The 16,666-nt window shown below is 45.7% G+C and overlaps 1 protein-coding gene across 1 annotated transcript in view; it reads right to left on the bottom strand.

Moving 5' to 3' along the window:
• Positions 1-260: 260 nt before the first annotated feature.
• cica (capicua transcriptional repressor a) overlaps positions 261-16,666 on the bottom strand; it is a 33,087-nt gene continuing 16,681 nt past the window's right edge. Inside the window, exons 6-22 of the mRNA XM_070847041.1 lie at positions 13,978-14,077; positions 13,663-13,845; positions 13,294-13,420; positions 12,899-13,071; positions 11,969-12,101; positions 11,503-11,585; positions 10,197-11,061; positions 9,548-9,690; positions 8,786-8,946; positions 7,970-8,213; positions 6,638-6,941; positions 6,037-6,212; positions 5,792-5,934; positions 4,886-5,037; positions 4,465-4,599; positions 4,251-4,376; positions 261-3,561 (exon numbers count right to left, since the gene is read on the bottom strand). Of these exons, the coding sequence (XP_070703142.1) occupies positions 3,299-3,561; positions 4,251-4,376; positions 4,465-4,599; positions 4,886-5,037; positions 5,792-5,934; positions 6,037-6,212; positions 6,638-6,941; positions 7,970-8,213; positions 8,786-8,946; positions 9,548-9,690; positions 10,197-11,061; positions 11,503-11,585; positions 11,969-12,101; positions 12,899-13,071; positions 13,294-13,420; positions 13,663-13,845; positions 13,978-14,077 (3,511 nt within the window). The 3' untranslated portion in view covers positions 261-3,298. The remainder of the gene's footprint in view (positions 3,562-4,250; positions 4,377-4,464; positions 4,600-4,885; positions 5,038-5,791; positions 5,935-6,036; positions 6,213-6,637; positions 6,942-7,969; positions 8,214-8,785; positions 8,947-9,547; positions 9,691-10,196; positions 11,062-11,502; positions 11,586-11,968; positions 12,102-12,898; positions 13,072-13,293; positions 13,421-13,662; positions 13,846-13,977; positions 14,078-16,666) is intronic.

Below are 16,666 nucleotides of genomic sequence, written 5' to 3'. Positions count from 1 at the left end.
ATGTTCCAGGGATTTGGGGGGACTTGCCTGGTGGGTCAAGGTGGCAGCATCTGTAGATCCTGTTCATTAACCTACAGCCAAATTTGTTCAAGTGAGCATGAATCTGCATCAGCTATTCTCTCATGTCTCTCTCTCTCCAGAGCAAAGTCAAAGCAGAGAGAAGCATCAAAGTCATCAGACATCTTTTGTATGCTGACCGATAAATAAGGCATAAAACCCAATAGAAGCTCAGTGATGTGAAATAAATTCAAGCACATAAGTCGTTGTGTTAGATCTTTAATATTTTCAATATTTAGTTTTTTTGTTGTTGTTTAGAAATATTGCACATGGTCAACATGCCTGCTTATGAGATAACACTCACCTCGCTCATCCTAAAATTCCTTCTCCAAAGTAAGGACAGTTTATTTTTAAGCACAATCATACAGTGTACACGCATACATGTGTGTGTATGCACATATGTCTGTGTGGGTGTGTGCACGTGTGCATGTGATTGCACATGCATGCAGATGGACACTTTTACAGCCCTAACCCCAAAGAGAAGTGGATTGATAGTCCTCTATTATCTGTGTGTATTTATATATATTTATATATTATATATCCTGAATATATATTTCATATATATCCTGAATCAACTGGGTTTGATAACAGTCAAGATGGCGGACAAAATAGTCATGATGACTATAAAAATACTGTCTCTAGAGTAGAATATAGAATGTAGAATACAATGAAAAATATACTATTGATAATGTTGCTGTGTGGAGAAAGAACAAGAGGTTGGTTGTGTTAACACGCTACCTGCATGTGCCAAAACATACACACACACCCAAACACAGACCTAAATGCACATATATGGAAATACCGGTATATATATTTTTTCACACATCCAACTGTATACAGAGAAATAAAAGAGATACCCATAATAATAACTACCCCCACTCTTCACCAAGGAAGCAAAGAGCCAAAAAAGTGCTATTCAAAAATTGTCTTTGACTTTTAGTAAGTTATACCCTCTATCTCTTCAACAATAACAACAAATGTGTGATTCTTTTTTGTTTTGTTTTATCCCATAGTTAAAGATAGTATCACAACAGCTCATTCCTCTCACTGACTGACTGCACTGGATTTAATATCTATGGCACAGAGCCTTCCCCCGAAAAACAAAATAACCCACCCACGTTCAAGAAAATAAATGTCCTATTGCACCATTTGACGGGAAAGGATAAAGTGTCGAGAAGAGAGGGGAGAGGGGAGGGCTCCAGAGACTGCCCTCCAGGGCTGGTCTAGGATCTTCTTTCCCTGAACTAACCCTAACCAGAGCCATCCTGAGCTACATAGCGCTTGACCCGGGACCAGTGCTTAAGGGCACTTTCTAACAACACTTGAGGGGTCAAGGGAGAGACGGGTGAGGAGGGAGGTAAAGAAGGGAGGAGAAATGGGTTGAAAGGAGGGGAAAAGCAGGGAGGTCAAAGGGAGGAAAAAGGTGGTTGATAACATATGGAACAAGGTTATTATTTTTTCTACTAAAACAATCTCTAAAAACAATACTTTCCTGATTTTACTTGCGGCGGTCCCAAACGAGAGGGGCCGCACAAATTGTGCAAACACCTGATTTCTGCGTTTTACAAAACAACAAACGCCCCTGCTCCCCCACATCTGTGTCTGGTGAGAAATCGTAGAGGAGGGAGGGAAGGGGGTGGTGGCGAGGGGGTGAGAACCGCCCCAGGTACATTTAAAAGTAGGGGGCCACACACTGATTTTGTCCCCCTCTTTGTCCAAAGTTTTTTTTTTTTTGTTGTGATTTTTTTTTATGCTGGAGAAGAAACACAATAGAGCCACGAGAGAAAAACAGGCCACGGTAAAACTGGTTATTTCCACGGCAACGATAACGAGAGAAAGCAACATTATATCCACTGGGAGATTCAGAGAAGTTTGGTTAAAATTCTACTCTTTCTCTCTGTTTGTAAGCTTGTCAAGTTGTTGTTGTCCTTATTCGCTATTATTATCGGTCGTCCTATAGTTGGAGTATGAATCTTCTGTCCAATGAACATCATCCAGTTTCTTCTTCTGCCTTTTCTCTGCGCTCTGTTGGGAGCCGGTCAGTGTCGAACTTGCTTCTTCAAAGCCTCACAACCAATAGTCTCTTTACATAATCTCTTACAGGTGCCTGTCCACACAGGTTTTGGGGAGGGGACCCCAACAGACATACAGACATATATAATCAGCTCCCGCCAATGAGGACTCAGTCTTTCATAATGGCAATAACTGAAGGTGCAAAGATTGGTCACACTACATCCCAGCTCCTGCCTTCTTTTTGTTTTTCAGGAGCGAATAGATTTCATGCTTTCAGTTTCTCTTCTCACTACAATCACTAAAAACTGTGCAGGCCGATGGCTTGGTCAGACCAGGGTTGACTGTGTTTGTGTGCGAGTGCTCACACTGCACAGATGTGTCCGTGCACTGTGAGTGTCTGTGTGTGTGTGTGTGTACTGTATATGTATGTGTGTGTGTGCTGTCTGTCTTGCAGCATCGAGGGGCTGTGGAATATTAGTGGAGGTCGTTGGGGTTGTGTTTGTGTCCCGACCACTGTGCTGAGGAGTGGAAGGGCGAGAAGGAGGTCAAGTCAATGGCATCTGAGGGCTGGCTGGCTGGCTGGCAACAGCAAACTGCATCTGCACAATAAGTGACAAAGTGCCTTTGTGTGTCATGGTCCTTGGTGGCGGCTCCTGGGGACTGCCAACCAAGAGTAACAGTCTGATTTGGTAAGGGTGTGTGTGCGCTTGTGTGTGTGTGTGTGTGTGTATGTGGGATCACGTGCATGCTGGAGATTACATATGCACCATGGTTTGTGTGTGTGTTCGTGTGTGTGCGCCAGAGAGATAGAGAGTGCGTACCACAGAGTTTGTGTGTCAAACTACAAACTACTGTACAAATGTGCTGAGAGCAGACCTGGGCAAAGTGTTAACTGAAATATTCTGGATACTTGGGGAAAAAAAGGAAAAACAATACTACAAGAAGCACTTGACTCATCAGGACTTGCATGTGATTCGTCCATATTTGAGGCTTTTTTTTGAACGTCTGATTAAACAAATCAAGCGCGCCTTGAGTAGTTTGAATATTTGTGACCATACTCAAATGTGTTTGTGCCCAGGTCTGGTGGAGATTAGTGCCAGTAGAACAGATCCCGCTGGAGCCATTCATAGTACTGGTTCAACACATAAAAGAACATTCTGCGGGGATGACACACTCCTCTCTCTTTTCCTCTTTTCCTTGATTTTCCCACTTTGTCATCCTCTCCAGCTTACGATCCTTCACTTTTCGGCTCCTCAGGGCTCCGGCCTTTGTCTCCTTGCTGCTCCGCCCCTCCGTCCTCCCGGGTTGATTGATTGAAAGAGGAGCTGTGGGATGGGGCGGGGTTGGCTTCAGCCAGCCCTCCAAGCTCGAGGGATCCGGGCGTGGCCGTCTGCATGATCTTCTGACGGACTTCGCGGATCTTCAGCTGCAGGCACACCTTGGTGGGGAAGGTGTCTGAGTAGCGAGCCTGGAAGGCAGCGGTGGCCTGAGCTGGAGAGGACGAGAAAAACAGGAGGGAAGAGTGAAAACAGGGAGCAGTTTGGTATTAAATATTACCATATATCCTGTGTGATATTCTCTAAAGGGACTCTAGTATCAATCTGATCAATCAGTATCAATCTGACATTCAATATGTTAAGCAATAACTAAATAAACTGAGGAGAGAAAAGGGAAAAAGGATACAGAGTCTAGATATTTACTTACTTATTCATTCATTCATCCATTCATCTATTTATTTTGATCCTCACTATCTGCTATCGAGGTAGCAACAATTCTTCCTGCTAGTCTATATACTAGTCCTAAACTAGTCACCAGTCACTCACAGGGCAGACACGTAGAGACAGAAAAACATTCACATTCACATCACCAATTAACCTGCATGTCTTTGGACTGTGGGAGGAAGCCGGAGCACCCAGAGAACATGCAAACACACAGAAAGGTTAAAGGTTCAGACCACAAAGGTTTGAACCTGGAACCTTCTTGCTGTGAGGCAGCAGTGCTAACCGCTGCACCACCGTGCTGCCCAAAACAATGAATCATCAATAGTAAAACTGCTGCTTACAATAATTACACCAGTGACAACAAGTCTTAACTTGTTACAACTACAACTTAGTGGTATTCACTTAATTTGGGCAGAAAATCATAAATCTGCACTCATGAACTATCTGCTGGAGGCTTACCTGAGGGAAAGAAGCCATGTTCCTGAAACAGCTGCATGACCAGGGCCCGGCGCTGATCCAGAGTTCTACGCAGAGATGAGTAGGGAACCCGGTCCAAATCTCCTAGAAGATCCTCTCCTTCCGTACCTGGTTGAACGAGGAAAACATCAGATCACTTTCGATACACCTTTTGGAGCAGTTCTGCAGCTGTTGGAGCCTGACGTGCCCGTCGTACCTGCTCTGTCGAAGGTGAAGATGTCTCCCTCGCACTTGGCGGCGCTCTTGGGGGTGTTGGGCTCCGAGCTGCAGCTGGAGAGACGGCGGGTCTTTCTCCTCGGGGAGCTGGGGTCCTCTGCTGTCAGCTCCAGGTCTAGAAACATGTTAAGGACGGATGAAGAAAGGCAATATGGAGGAAAAGGGACACATAGAACAGTGATAGTAGGGAGTGATGAAAGGCCAGTAGAGGAGAAAGAGCAAAAGAAGAAAGGGAGCAAACAGAATAGGGCACGTTAATAAAAACATCAAAGAATGGGAGACATGGAGGTCAAAACCAGATAGAAGATATACAAAATGAGAATGAGACAAAAAGTGTTGATTACAAACAAGATATCACTTTAGGTATTAGGTGTCTAAGTATCTCTCTCTCCGTTTCTCACCGGTGGAGTTGCGTCTCTTCCTGCGGTAGCTCCCCAGGATGGCTCTTGGTGAGGTGGCCAGACTCTGCAGAGTGGGCGAAGGAAGGACCTCCTCTGGGTTAAACTCTGGAAGCTCAGCAAAACGCTCCTCAAAGTAGGTCTCCGACAAGACCCTGCAAACAGAGAGCACAGTGGTCAGTCCCCAGTCCAGTAAACCAGAGGTTAAAATCTGGCGGGATGGCCTCTGAATGCATGCACATTCCTCATGCCTCAGGGCTGAGCTCTGCCAGGGCTTTCTCTCTCTCCTCTGTGGCTTCAGCACCACTCTCCTACCGTCTAAATAAAGAACATAAAGGGTGAGCACTCTGCCCACTCACATTCAGTACACAAGAGTTTCCACCATCATTTTATGAAGTTGGAGGTTTGGTCACAGACTAAAAATGGAGCTAGATGCCACTATGTGTGAAAATCAGTGTTAAACAAAGTCAACAAATGGAGTCCCCTCCAGGGCGCTGTAGCTCATCTTCAAGCTGCTTCACGACATAATTACAGAAGATCGGCTACTGTTACATGAGCTCTCTCAGCTTGAGAAAATGTAAACTGTTAAAATGGAGAGAACATTGTCTCACGACGGCCAGAAAGCCAGAAGGACCGGGCAGAGTTGTTTTATTTTGCTTTGGCGCTGAATCCATGAGAGCCAAAACTAAAGTCTGATTGCCGGGAATGACTCTGGGCCTTGATAAAAGACAAGACCAAGTCAGTTTCAATTCCTCATTCACTGGGCAGCAATTTCATGTCATTTTGCCAATTCTGACACTTCTTTCAGACACTGAACCCACTCAGACATGTTTGATTAAATTAAACGTAACTCGTGTGAAGTTCACTTAATGATTCGTGCCCTTCTAGCTCAGAAATCGTCCTACTTACTTGTCGAGGGAGTCAGGTGTCTTTTTGAGCGGTGGGGGTCGGAACTTGGTCTTCTTTGAGGAGGAGGGGGGCTCTCTCTCCGCAGGTGGAGGGGGAGGGAGGTCCAAACCTGAGGGTGGTGGAGGAGGGGAACGAGGTCCAGCCTGGGTAGAGAGTGAGAGAGGGTTGAACAGGCCTCTACAGATCCCCAACTGTGCGGCTGGATGAGAGAGCCGGCTGAATGGATGACGTGGAGCCTCTCTCACCTCTTTGCTGCTGTCGCTCATGTTGTGGTCGTCTCTGTCCGTCTCTCTGCCTCCCTTCTTTTCACTGTTCTCCTTCATCCCTCGCTCTCTGTCCATCTCGCCTCGTGTCTCCCTGCTGTGTCCGTCCCTCAGATTTTCCTCTTTGATGTACAGACCAACGTCCTCCTCTTTTTTTACTGGTGCAGATAAAGATGATTATGAACTTCACTTAAATTACTGTATCTAACCTCATCTGCACACTTCGCATGAGTCACAACGACACCCTCAATCCTGCAAGCTTAGTTTCTCTCTAAGATTTTAATCAGGAAAGCATTCACTGAAAAACAGACTGATTCGGCAACAATATGGATCGTTTTTATGCCTACATTTTTAGAAAATATCTGATGATTCTGCAACACCACCCTCTTAACCTTGAAACTGAAATTGGAGAGCGAAGGGTTCATATGTTGATGTAAAGAATTTGTTTGGACGTTAGAGCAAAAAGAGATGAAACTCAAGAGGATTTTAAGGCTACACACTCAACGATAAGTTAAGCTAACGTTTACCCAACAGCAAGAATCTGAATTTTAAAACCAAAGCAGTCAAACCAGAGGAGCTTTACCTGCTGTGTTACTCATGCAGGTGGTCAGGAAGGAGCTGGCAGCACAGCCCGGAAACCCCTGTCCTCCTTCCTCAGTCTCACCATCCGGCTGGATCTCCCTCTTCACCTCCACCTTCAGCTCCACCTCCGCCGCCACGTTAGGCTGAGATGTCTCCACCGCTGAGCCCTGTACCCCCGTCGCCAACGGAGAGGAGGGGCTGATCACGTCCTGGGCTGGGGCGGCCACTGCGGGCGGCATGGATGTCACAGAGACCACGCCAGTAGCCAGTGCGACGGTCGGCGCAGGGTAGATAGCAGTTAGTACCTTAAGAAGACGATAGCAAAGCAAGCGTGTCAGTAAATAAGAGACTTTGTGGGTTATTTCTGGTGGAAAACCAGATGATTTTCTGGTTTCACCTTTGTTTGTCTGTTTTGTGGAGGAAGGACAGGAGGTGATTGTCACGACTATGCCGCTAGTTCTGGTGCTCCCAGTTACACCTACTACCAATCATTTAATTAACCTGAAGTATATCTACTCCAGCGCTTCACTTGCTCTTCATCAGATTGCTGTTTCATGCTCTGTGTGTAGTGTTCGCGCTAGGCTGCTCTCCAAATTGTGTATCCTTATCTTTTGGACTGTTCTCCCTGTGCCTTCAGAATCATACTCGCCGCTTTCACCTGAAGGCTTGTCTGCCTGCCTCGCCAGCTAATACACCAGCCATGCTCATCCCCTCATCTGCCTTCCTTGCCTCTCCAGCTTAGCTCCCCTGCTCCAGCCTCTCATCCATTCCCCACTCTATCTTCCCTGCAATAAATCTCTCTTTGAACTGATTCCAGCTCCTGAGCCCGATGCTGCATTTGGGTCCACTCCCTCGTTTAACATAACAGTGAACATGTCATGAGAAGCTAAACAAGAAACAACGCAGTAAATAAAGTGGAAGTTCAATTTATTAACTCCTACCAGATTTTAAAAGCAGTGCCACACTACGTAACCTATTGTGTAGAGGCTGCCAATATCTTCTCCTTTGTTTATACTAATTTCCCATCGAGCACCTTTCATCCCGCTGCCTCTGGAGCTGCATGTGCTCCTGCCTCTTCTGACTAAATGCAGCTACTTTTTTAAAAGCATGCATACTTGCAAAACACTTTTGATTAATTTACCATTCATAAACATGGGCATTTTGTGAAATCAGGCAAATTAAATCTGTAGTACACGTACTGTAAAGGAAAACTAAAACTCAAAAGAACTGGGAAAATAAAAACTGATAAAAAGGTAGAACACTATTAATGTTTCAGTTTTCTAATTTTCTTCACGATCACACAGACACAGTTCAGTTTTAAAGTCCTCTTTACCTGTCGACCCGCGGTTCCCGAGGCCTGAATGGGAGGCGTCTGTGATTGACAGCTCAGGGGCGGGGCCGGAGACAATAGTGGCGGTTGACCTACGATCGACTGAACCAGGGTTTGACCGGTCGGGGCGATGGCAGTGAAGCCCAGCGTTGCCAGAGATGATGGGAGGTACGCAGGGCCTGGTGCGGGTGTGGCTTGCTGGGGTGTTGCCGTGGTAACTCCTAGGCCGGACTGGACATATGTGATCCTAAAGGACGGAAGAGTCATGAGTGTAAAAGCTGAACGTTATTACAAACGACAAAAGTCAATAATGACCTGAGCAGCTGACTAACCTCTATGACTCATTTATAATAACAGACATATTTAAAAAAGACGAATTATAGATGACACAACAGCTCTACAGACACATCTCAAGCATCTTATCCTGAAAAAAACAGCACATTTTGGGCATTTTTCCTTAAAAAAGTCTTAAAAATATGGCAAATATGGAATTTTGTGTGTGTTAATTTTCTGTCAATAAACAAATTTCAGTTTCGAAGTTTCAACTGTAAAGAAAACAATTTTTCAATTTCAGTAAACTTGTTGAAGCTTGAGAAAGGTGCTTTTAAAGCTTACAGTTAGTATCATAGTTCACATCCCTTAGAATGTGTTCAAAGCTTTGACTTTACAATGTACCATTAACGTTGTGACCGGGCTAAAATCGAAATCCATCAGTGTCTTTAATGCTGTTGATCTAAAGTATCTCTGAGCAGCTGAAGCTCAAGTGACTGAAGAAAATCATGAGGAAAATCTCTCAGGTGTTCGGCCTGTGTGAGTGACCTGGTGGGTGGAGAGGTCAGGAGAACGGTCTGTGGGGGCGCAGCACCGGGAGCCATCACAGTTGCCACGGAAACAGGAAAGGGGCTCCCAGGATGCACTGCTGCTGCGCCACTGGGATGAACGTTGGTCTGGACCACGGGCATGGGAGCGATCTGGATGATCTTAGGGGGGCAGGAAAACACAAATAAACAAATAAACCCAGAGAACACGCTGCTGATATTTAATCATTTATTTGTTTTGTATCAAACTATAAATATCAAATGTGATTTTATGGTCCTCAGAACAGTTCCAGCACTTTGTTGAAGCAGCTGATCTCTTCTGAATAAAATGCAGCACGGCAATCATTAATCATAGCAGTGAAAAATAGTGAAAGTAGTGAAGAAATAATGATTACATTTGTCTGCCAAACAGTCCAAAAGACCCAAACTACTCCATTTATAATGATGATATTTTGTATTTTTCATTAATGAGTGACTTAAACAAATCGAGTATCAATTAATTTTCCATCCAGTGACTGATCAGCACTAAACTGTACAGTTTTCATCACAGTGTGCGAGTGTAAAATCTGAGCTCACAGCAGATTTCCCCCCAAAGATCTTTTCACCATGGCGACCGTCTCGTCTGTAGTCTACTTGAAACATGTGTCGTCCCCGTCTAGTTTTAATGAGTGAACTCCCTCCTCATCTGTCAGCAGACACGCTGGAGTCTGTTTGTCTCCGACGCTGCTGACACTTGTTTCCGTTACCGTGTTGATGTTCTTACCTTGTTTCCTGTCGCGGGACCGTTCTGCACAGGAAGAGGCGGAGCGACCAGGGAAATGGAGGGATGAGGAGGAGTAGACCCTGTTCTCACTGTTGCCATGGGAACCAACATCTTGCTCTGCAAGACAGGCGACTGGGCTTGGACTAATGAGTGAGAGAGAGAGACAGACAGACAGACAGACAGAGAGAGAGAGAGACAGAATTATAACACTCAGCGTGAGGAACAGATGAATCGAGCCAGAAGAGGGAAGGTGAAGACAGCACAGGAGCGACGGGTGGGTGGAGACACACTGAGACAGCGAGGACATTTTAGTTACTGATAATAGTGAAATTTCTTGCTTATTACAAGGTGGAATAATGTTCTGTTGCTTCTGACTGTTATGAATAGAGAGTGATTAAAGCATGGGTGGGCGGCGGGCACTCATGCTCGTGTCAACAGTGTTTGTCCCGTCAATCATTCATCCCTGGTTTACGTAAGCCAATCAACTCTATTTTCAGTGCTTCCCGTGGAGATGATTATTAAGGAATAAGGGAAGAGAACTAAAAAGAAAAATGAAAGAAAGACATTTTTCAGCTTTCAGAGGACCAATGAAAACACTAAGACTCTGATTTGTTCTTTTTTGTCAGCCAATCGTTGCTCTCCGTCTCACCTCTGGTCCCGGGGCTGACTGGCGCAACTCTGATTCCCGCCCCCGAGTGCACGCCATTGGCCAGGGCGGCATTGGTGGGCAGGGAGAGAATTTGCTGGTGGGTGAGTTGAGGGGAGGAGGGGCTCTCGGAGGGCAGGATGTACTGGACCTGCGCTAGCGGCTTGGGGCCGGCGGGAGGTGTGAGAGAGGAGATGGTGGCAGTGGGGTGGAGCTGGGGCTGGAGGACAGGTAGGGGGGGCTGTGCGTGTGGCGGGGTGAGGAGCTGCACAGGTTGGGCTGCAGGAAAGGACCCTCCCACAACTAGGCTAGTGAACCCCTCCAAAGGAGTTACACTGACTGGACCGGGGGAGGAGGATGAGGACAGGTACCCACCCCCTGCGGTGATTGGCAGCTGCTGAGGTCCGCCTCCTCCAATCAGGAGAGTGGCTTTCTTGTCCTGGGGCAGGGAGCTGAGGGTGATGGCTCCTTCCACGGGCTTGCTGGCGATGGGAATGGGCGTGCTGGCGATGGGTCGGACCACATTAGTCACCATAGTGGGAGCCATGCGGACGGCGCCGAGGACCTGCTGGGCCGAAGCGAGGGGAGCCTGGGTGCTGGATGGTGAGCCTGCGATGGACAGAGAGGAGACACCCTGCCCACCTCCCTCTCCTCCACCTGCTGCTTCTTCTTCTCTTTTGGATCCTCCCTCGCTCCCTTCCTCTCCTCCATCGGCCCCTCTCCTTCTCTTCCTCTCAGACCCCTCTTCGCCACCTCCCTCTCCTCCCCCTCCTCCTCCTCCTCCTCCTCCATTCCCTTTAGCTGAGGTGGAGTCGCAGTGAGGGTTGGAGGGAGAGGAAGAGGAGCGAGCCACTGGCTGGAAGCCATGCTGGAGGGGAGAGAGAGACGGAGAGGTGGAGAGAGGGAGAGATCAAAAGCGGGAAAGTTACTACGAGCTCACAGGTTTCTCAACTTACAGTAAGTCTGGAAAATCTGTGGGTTTTTAATGCTTGATGGGAATAAAGGACTTGAGAAACAAAAAGCTTAAATTAAACCACCAACAGTATGACGCCTTACATGCAGAATCACATTGCTGAAGGAGAGACGGATTCAGCTTTTAGCAAAAATAATGTGTTTTTTCAGTGCAGCTTTTTACTAAATCTGATACCTTTGACACAGAGACTATAAACCAACCAGAAACAAGTAGAGAATGATTTAAAAAATAAATAAATCAACATTTCTTTCATATTGTACATGTCCAGTACAAATGGGAAGGGAGAGAGACATGGTAGTAAAATCTAGTCCAAAGTGAAGTTATCTCTGCAGGTACCTGTCCATCTGCTTCGTCCTCGTCACTGTCCGTCACTCTCTCTTTACACTTGAGATCAATGGAGCCTTCAGGGCAGGAATCCTCTGAGGGTGGGGCACAGATATCAGAAGTTAGTGCTTTAGCAAAGGGAACTAAACACACAATTTACTTTCAGTTACTCCCTGGAAGTGATTCTAAAAACTAGAAAGGCTGCTTTCAAACCACCATCATCACCATCAAAAAGCAAACTTTGTGCTATTGTTATAGCTGTTTGAACACTTGGAATCAATAGTCTGGGTCTGAGGCAAGGACTAACCAGATGACACAGTTACTTTTTTTAGCTTTAGGTGTTTTGCTGACATTGTCATCATGACTAAGAAGTTTAGTGTCACACACACTGATCGTTGTAGGAACTGAAACTACGGCTTTGTGGTTATGCAACAGCCTCTCTAACCATCACTCGACCACTCGTGATCATCTAACTCACCGAGGACATCATCGTCCCCCTCTTCCTCACAGATGACCATGCGCTCCTCGTCGCTGGTCACATCCTCACTGACCGCAGCCTCGTACAGAGACTGAGGCAGGGGTCGGTGGCGAAACAGACTCCCCCCGTCCTCCTGAGACAGCGGAGAGAAGAAGAAAACAGTTTTATGATTCTTAAAATAAAAATGTCTAGGTCGTTGTTGCAGACAAGATTTTTTTTTATGAAGGACACCTATTATAAACTTAAAACTAAAAAGAAAAACCTGAAGTAGTTCAGAACAACGCTTCAGACAGAACTAATGTAACTATTATCAAAGCATGCATACATATATGGTTTTGCCGCCAGCATTAAACGAATGCCTTCAAAACAAAAGGGCTAACATGCAGGCCTATTCCTTTGTGATTAGGAGCGAAGCAGCAAACACCAGTCTCATACCTTCAAAGGCACTAAAAAAAGTAGAATGTGAAACCTTTGAAGTTGGAGGCTGAGCTTCCCCAGAGCTTTCAGTTGGTTTTCAGCAGCAATAACTCAAGCCCTCACACAAAGAACAAAGAGAGTCCATTTGAACTGTTTTTGAACAGCTTGCTTTCAGTTGTAGAGTTCAACCCGAGCGCTCTGCAGTACGAAGGACACACGTCTGCTGGCTGTGAATACACACACACGCATGTTGGTGCGTAGGTGCTGTTGTGTTTTAGGAATTACTTCAGTCTTTTGCTTTTACATTCTGCATTTTGCCGTTTTACTTATTTCTTTGGTCTCTTAGATGCAGCATATTTGTTAAAAGCGCTTGAATGATACTCTGAAATATGATCATAATTTCCTCAAGCTTTAGGATTAAACTAGTCAGTGATGTGTGAACAGTTTGCTTCACATTCTTAAACCTCCCGAGTCTGTTTTCTGCCTTTGAGCTACAGATTAACAACCTCCTACCTTCTCCTGGTCTCTCTCTCTCTCCCTCAGCTCCAGGGTGTGCACGGCACTCTGGGAAAAGGCTCGGGGACGGGGGTGCTGCCCCAAAAGCAGCCCCCCTCGACGCTCCGATCCCCCTGGCCAGCCCGAGCCTCCTCCTTTCCCCTCCAGCACCTGGGACTCTGGATGGGGATCTGGGGAGGAGAGGAGAAAGCTAAAATATCACGGTGGAACAGATGAACAAAACCTAGAACCAGTTCCTTAAAATCCACACAAACGCATCAGAAAAATGCCTGCAATGTGCGACTAAAACCAAAACCATTAGAATTACGGTGCAAAACCAGGTTTTCATCTAAGAAGATTTTTTTTTACATTGGCTTAGAAATGCTTATCAGTGCTCATCAGCACATACAGACCTATGCTCTCTGACATGCTTCTCTCCCGTTGCTCCTTCGGCGTCCCACGGCCCTCTGACAGCGACTTCCTGCGGTCCTTGTTGCACCACTTCCAGTCGGGGTGGGCTCTGAAGTGGGCCTCTTTCACCTGGAGGAGGAGGACAGAGTCTTTAATTTTCTGGTGAAGCAGTCTGAGTTTCTGTGGTGCTCCATGATGCTTTTCACTGCTCATTAAAAACTGTTTTTTATCACCTAATTTCAGACAAGCTGCTATTTGTGTATCTGGGTGTCACAACATTAAACACTTATATGCTGACTGAAGAATCACTACTGTAAAATGAAGGAATGTAGGAATAAAGCCACTTGAAGAATTTCAGAGAGCATCTCCACCTGGAAGGCCAGATCGTGGTACTGCTGCTTCTCGTTGGGCCCCAGGGCGTACCACCACTCCCCCAGGATCTTACTGACTGTCCGGTTGTCCTGGTTGGGATGTCGCTGGTGCACCAGGGCCCGGTGGCGTTTACTGAAGATCATGAAAGCATTCATGGGACGGCGGATGTGGTCCTTCTCCCTCTGTTTGGGGTTTGGAAGAAGACAAAAGATTCAGGTGATAGGGTGACATTTAATAAGCATTGATCTTTCCCGTTTTTTTGCATCTTTTTGCCTTTTCTACTGATTGACTGTCTGTCTGCAGCTTGGACTGACCTTCCTGTCTCCGTCCTTGGGCAGGGCGCTGAGGGACTGTGTACGTCTCTTAATAGGGCCAGTGGAGGGCGCCGGATCGCTGGCCACACCCGGAGAGAACCTGCATTCACACACAGAGAAAAAGTGAAACTGTGAGTCCACAAGAGACAGGAAATCGAGGGAGACTCCTCATTGTGAGGGACTTTAAGGAGAGTAACACAGCTGAAGGATTTAGGCAGGACTTCAGGACAACGTGCTCCTCATATTGAGTGTACAGTGAAAGAGTGGGGAGTCTACTGATAATTCGATCCTACTCTATTTTTCTGTTGTTTTTAGTTTACGACGTGTGCTTTCCCTTTGTCTTCCTGACCTTCTTTGTCCTTTCATTTACTGTTACTGCGCTCAGCCTGGGTTGTTATCATGTACATGTTAACTACTGAGTATTTATCCAGTTTATTACACAAAAACTGCTGTTTCTAGATCTACTAAATTGCACTTTTCCTGTGAGTTACTGGAGTGTTTCCAGGAAAAGACCAGACCAGACACAGAGTAAATAAAAAAAGCAAATAAAAACGTTGTCACAAACCAGTTTAAGTTTGAATTACTACTGTGTTAACAGCCGCTGGAGAAACAGACTACAAATTCTTTTCATCATTTCAATGATAGCAAAGTTTATATTAGTGATGACACTAGAGTGAAAAACAGAACATGAATAATAAAACAGAAATCAAGACAGATACTGAAAAAGGAAGATGGTCGACAAAATAAGCCGGTATCTCCCAAACACAAACACTCAGCCAATCAGTAGCTACAAAGTCCGCTTTTCACAGGTTTTGTGCAACTTTCATAAAACATACACCACAAACTTCCCAACTATTAGCAATAGAGCAAAACTGTCTGATAAATAAACCTGAATTAATGTTTTCTTGGCACAGCTGACAAGAAAACTGTTTAAATTGTGAGCATAACAGTTCTGACCACATGAAAAGTCTTTTGAAACTGTGAGCCGGCAGACAGAAGTCTGACTCTCTGTTAGAGAGTGACCTCAGTGTCAAGCCGTGACTACGTGACTGTGGCGCTTTTGTGCCATCTTGTCTAGTTTTACTAAAGCACTTTGATTAAATACAGCAAACACGTAATAGAGCAAATATTACATAAATGGAAAAGGCAAAAGAGTTACACACACAATGTCCATGAAGGCAGAAATTAAGCAGAGGAAGAGGAGACACAATTACCAGAGCAATCATTCGGTGTCGGGTAGAGTGGGGTGATGTGAGTTTGGTCGGGATTGGGTCAGATGTGCTGTTTGTGTGCTTGTTTACAGGCGTTTGGGTGAACATGTGGGTGGTGTAAAAGCTTTCTTTGTAGCGGGGAACATCAGGAACCATCATGGGAAATGTGATGATGTGGTGACAGGAGGGTGCCTGAACATCTTCAGCAAACTATTACTGGCAACTCCAGTACATGACTGATACACGTCTCTCAGCAGGCCCAAAGCAAAGCACTGCAACATGGCTTCTGCTAGGTGACGTTTCCGCCTGTTTACAGAGACAGGCAACAATTCACGCTCACTTTTACACCTACAGGCAAATTAGAGTCACCAGTTAACCTAACCTGGACTGCGGGAGGAAGCCAGAAAACATGCAAACACGGGGAGAACATGTTCCCCCCAAGGCCCCAGGTTCAAACTGTAAACCAGCTGGCCAGCAGATTCAAGCCTGGACCCTTCTTGCTGTGAGGCAACAGTGCAAACCACCTGTATTTGTGTTTGACTTACTATTTTTAAACCAAACCAAATGATTTTTTCCTAAACCTTACTCAAGTTTTGGTGCCTAAACCTAACCAAACAGCGACAGAGAGCTGTTAACAATAAAAGAAAAGTGAAAAATATTAGTTAGCAAGTAAGTTAATGTTATATACTGTCAGTCTCACACAGCATTTGAACCCCATTCTCCTGGCTGAAAGCCCGGTGGCTAAACCATGCAGCTACCACACCCACATCAATCTGACTTGGGTGTAAATAGTCGAATAGAGGCCATCTGGCTATTTGCACCTGGGTGTTACAAGGTGCTGTACAATGCAGTGGGGATGTATTGATACAGGCAGAGTTAAACAGCTAATAAACGGAGCTCTTTGTTTTTATTAGTGCCCTTAGTGTCTCCATTGAGATGTAGTTAGATAACAGTGTAACCAGTGTAACCACTTCAACACTGAGAGATTGCTGAAGCATTTCTTTTTGTGCTCGCAGTGATGGCGACTCTGTCTAGAGCCGCAGTCACAGTGAGCGCGGTGACCCTGAGACATTCAAAACCACACTACCAGCCAGACAGCCACGCAGCCCGTCTGAGTCACTCTGAAAGAGCAATAACCCAGCCAGACGCAGAGACGCAGCCTGAGACTGAGCAGAATGAGCAAGCACAGGCTGCACAACTCTATGCCAGACACACACACACACACACACACACAAACACTGATGCAGCTGGTAGAAAAGTTGTTTGTTGTTGTTTGTTTCCTTTGAATTTTTGCTGTCAGAGGAGGATTTCAGTGCACCTGTTCTGAGCGTAGCGTTCTTGAGAGTTTCAAAGTCGTCAATTCAAACTACGCCGACAAACTGTGTCTAATATAATCTACAGTTACTATCTGCTTTCTTCTGAGTCATACCCAGAGTGATAGAAAGGAAACAAACACAGTGTATAAAGTTTATACCATT

This window comes from Pempheris klunzingeri, chromosome 16 (genome assembly GCF_042242105.1).
Source record: "Pempheris klunzingeri isolate RE-2024b chromosome 16, fPemKlu1.hap1, whole genome shotgun sequence".
Taxonomy (NCBI): Eukaryota; Metazoa; Chordata; class Actinopteri; order Acropomatiformes; family Pempheridae; genus Pempheris; species Pempheris klunzingeri.
Note: the sequence above shows the minus strand (reverse complement) of the source record. Positions and strands in the feature narration are given on the sequence as shown.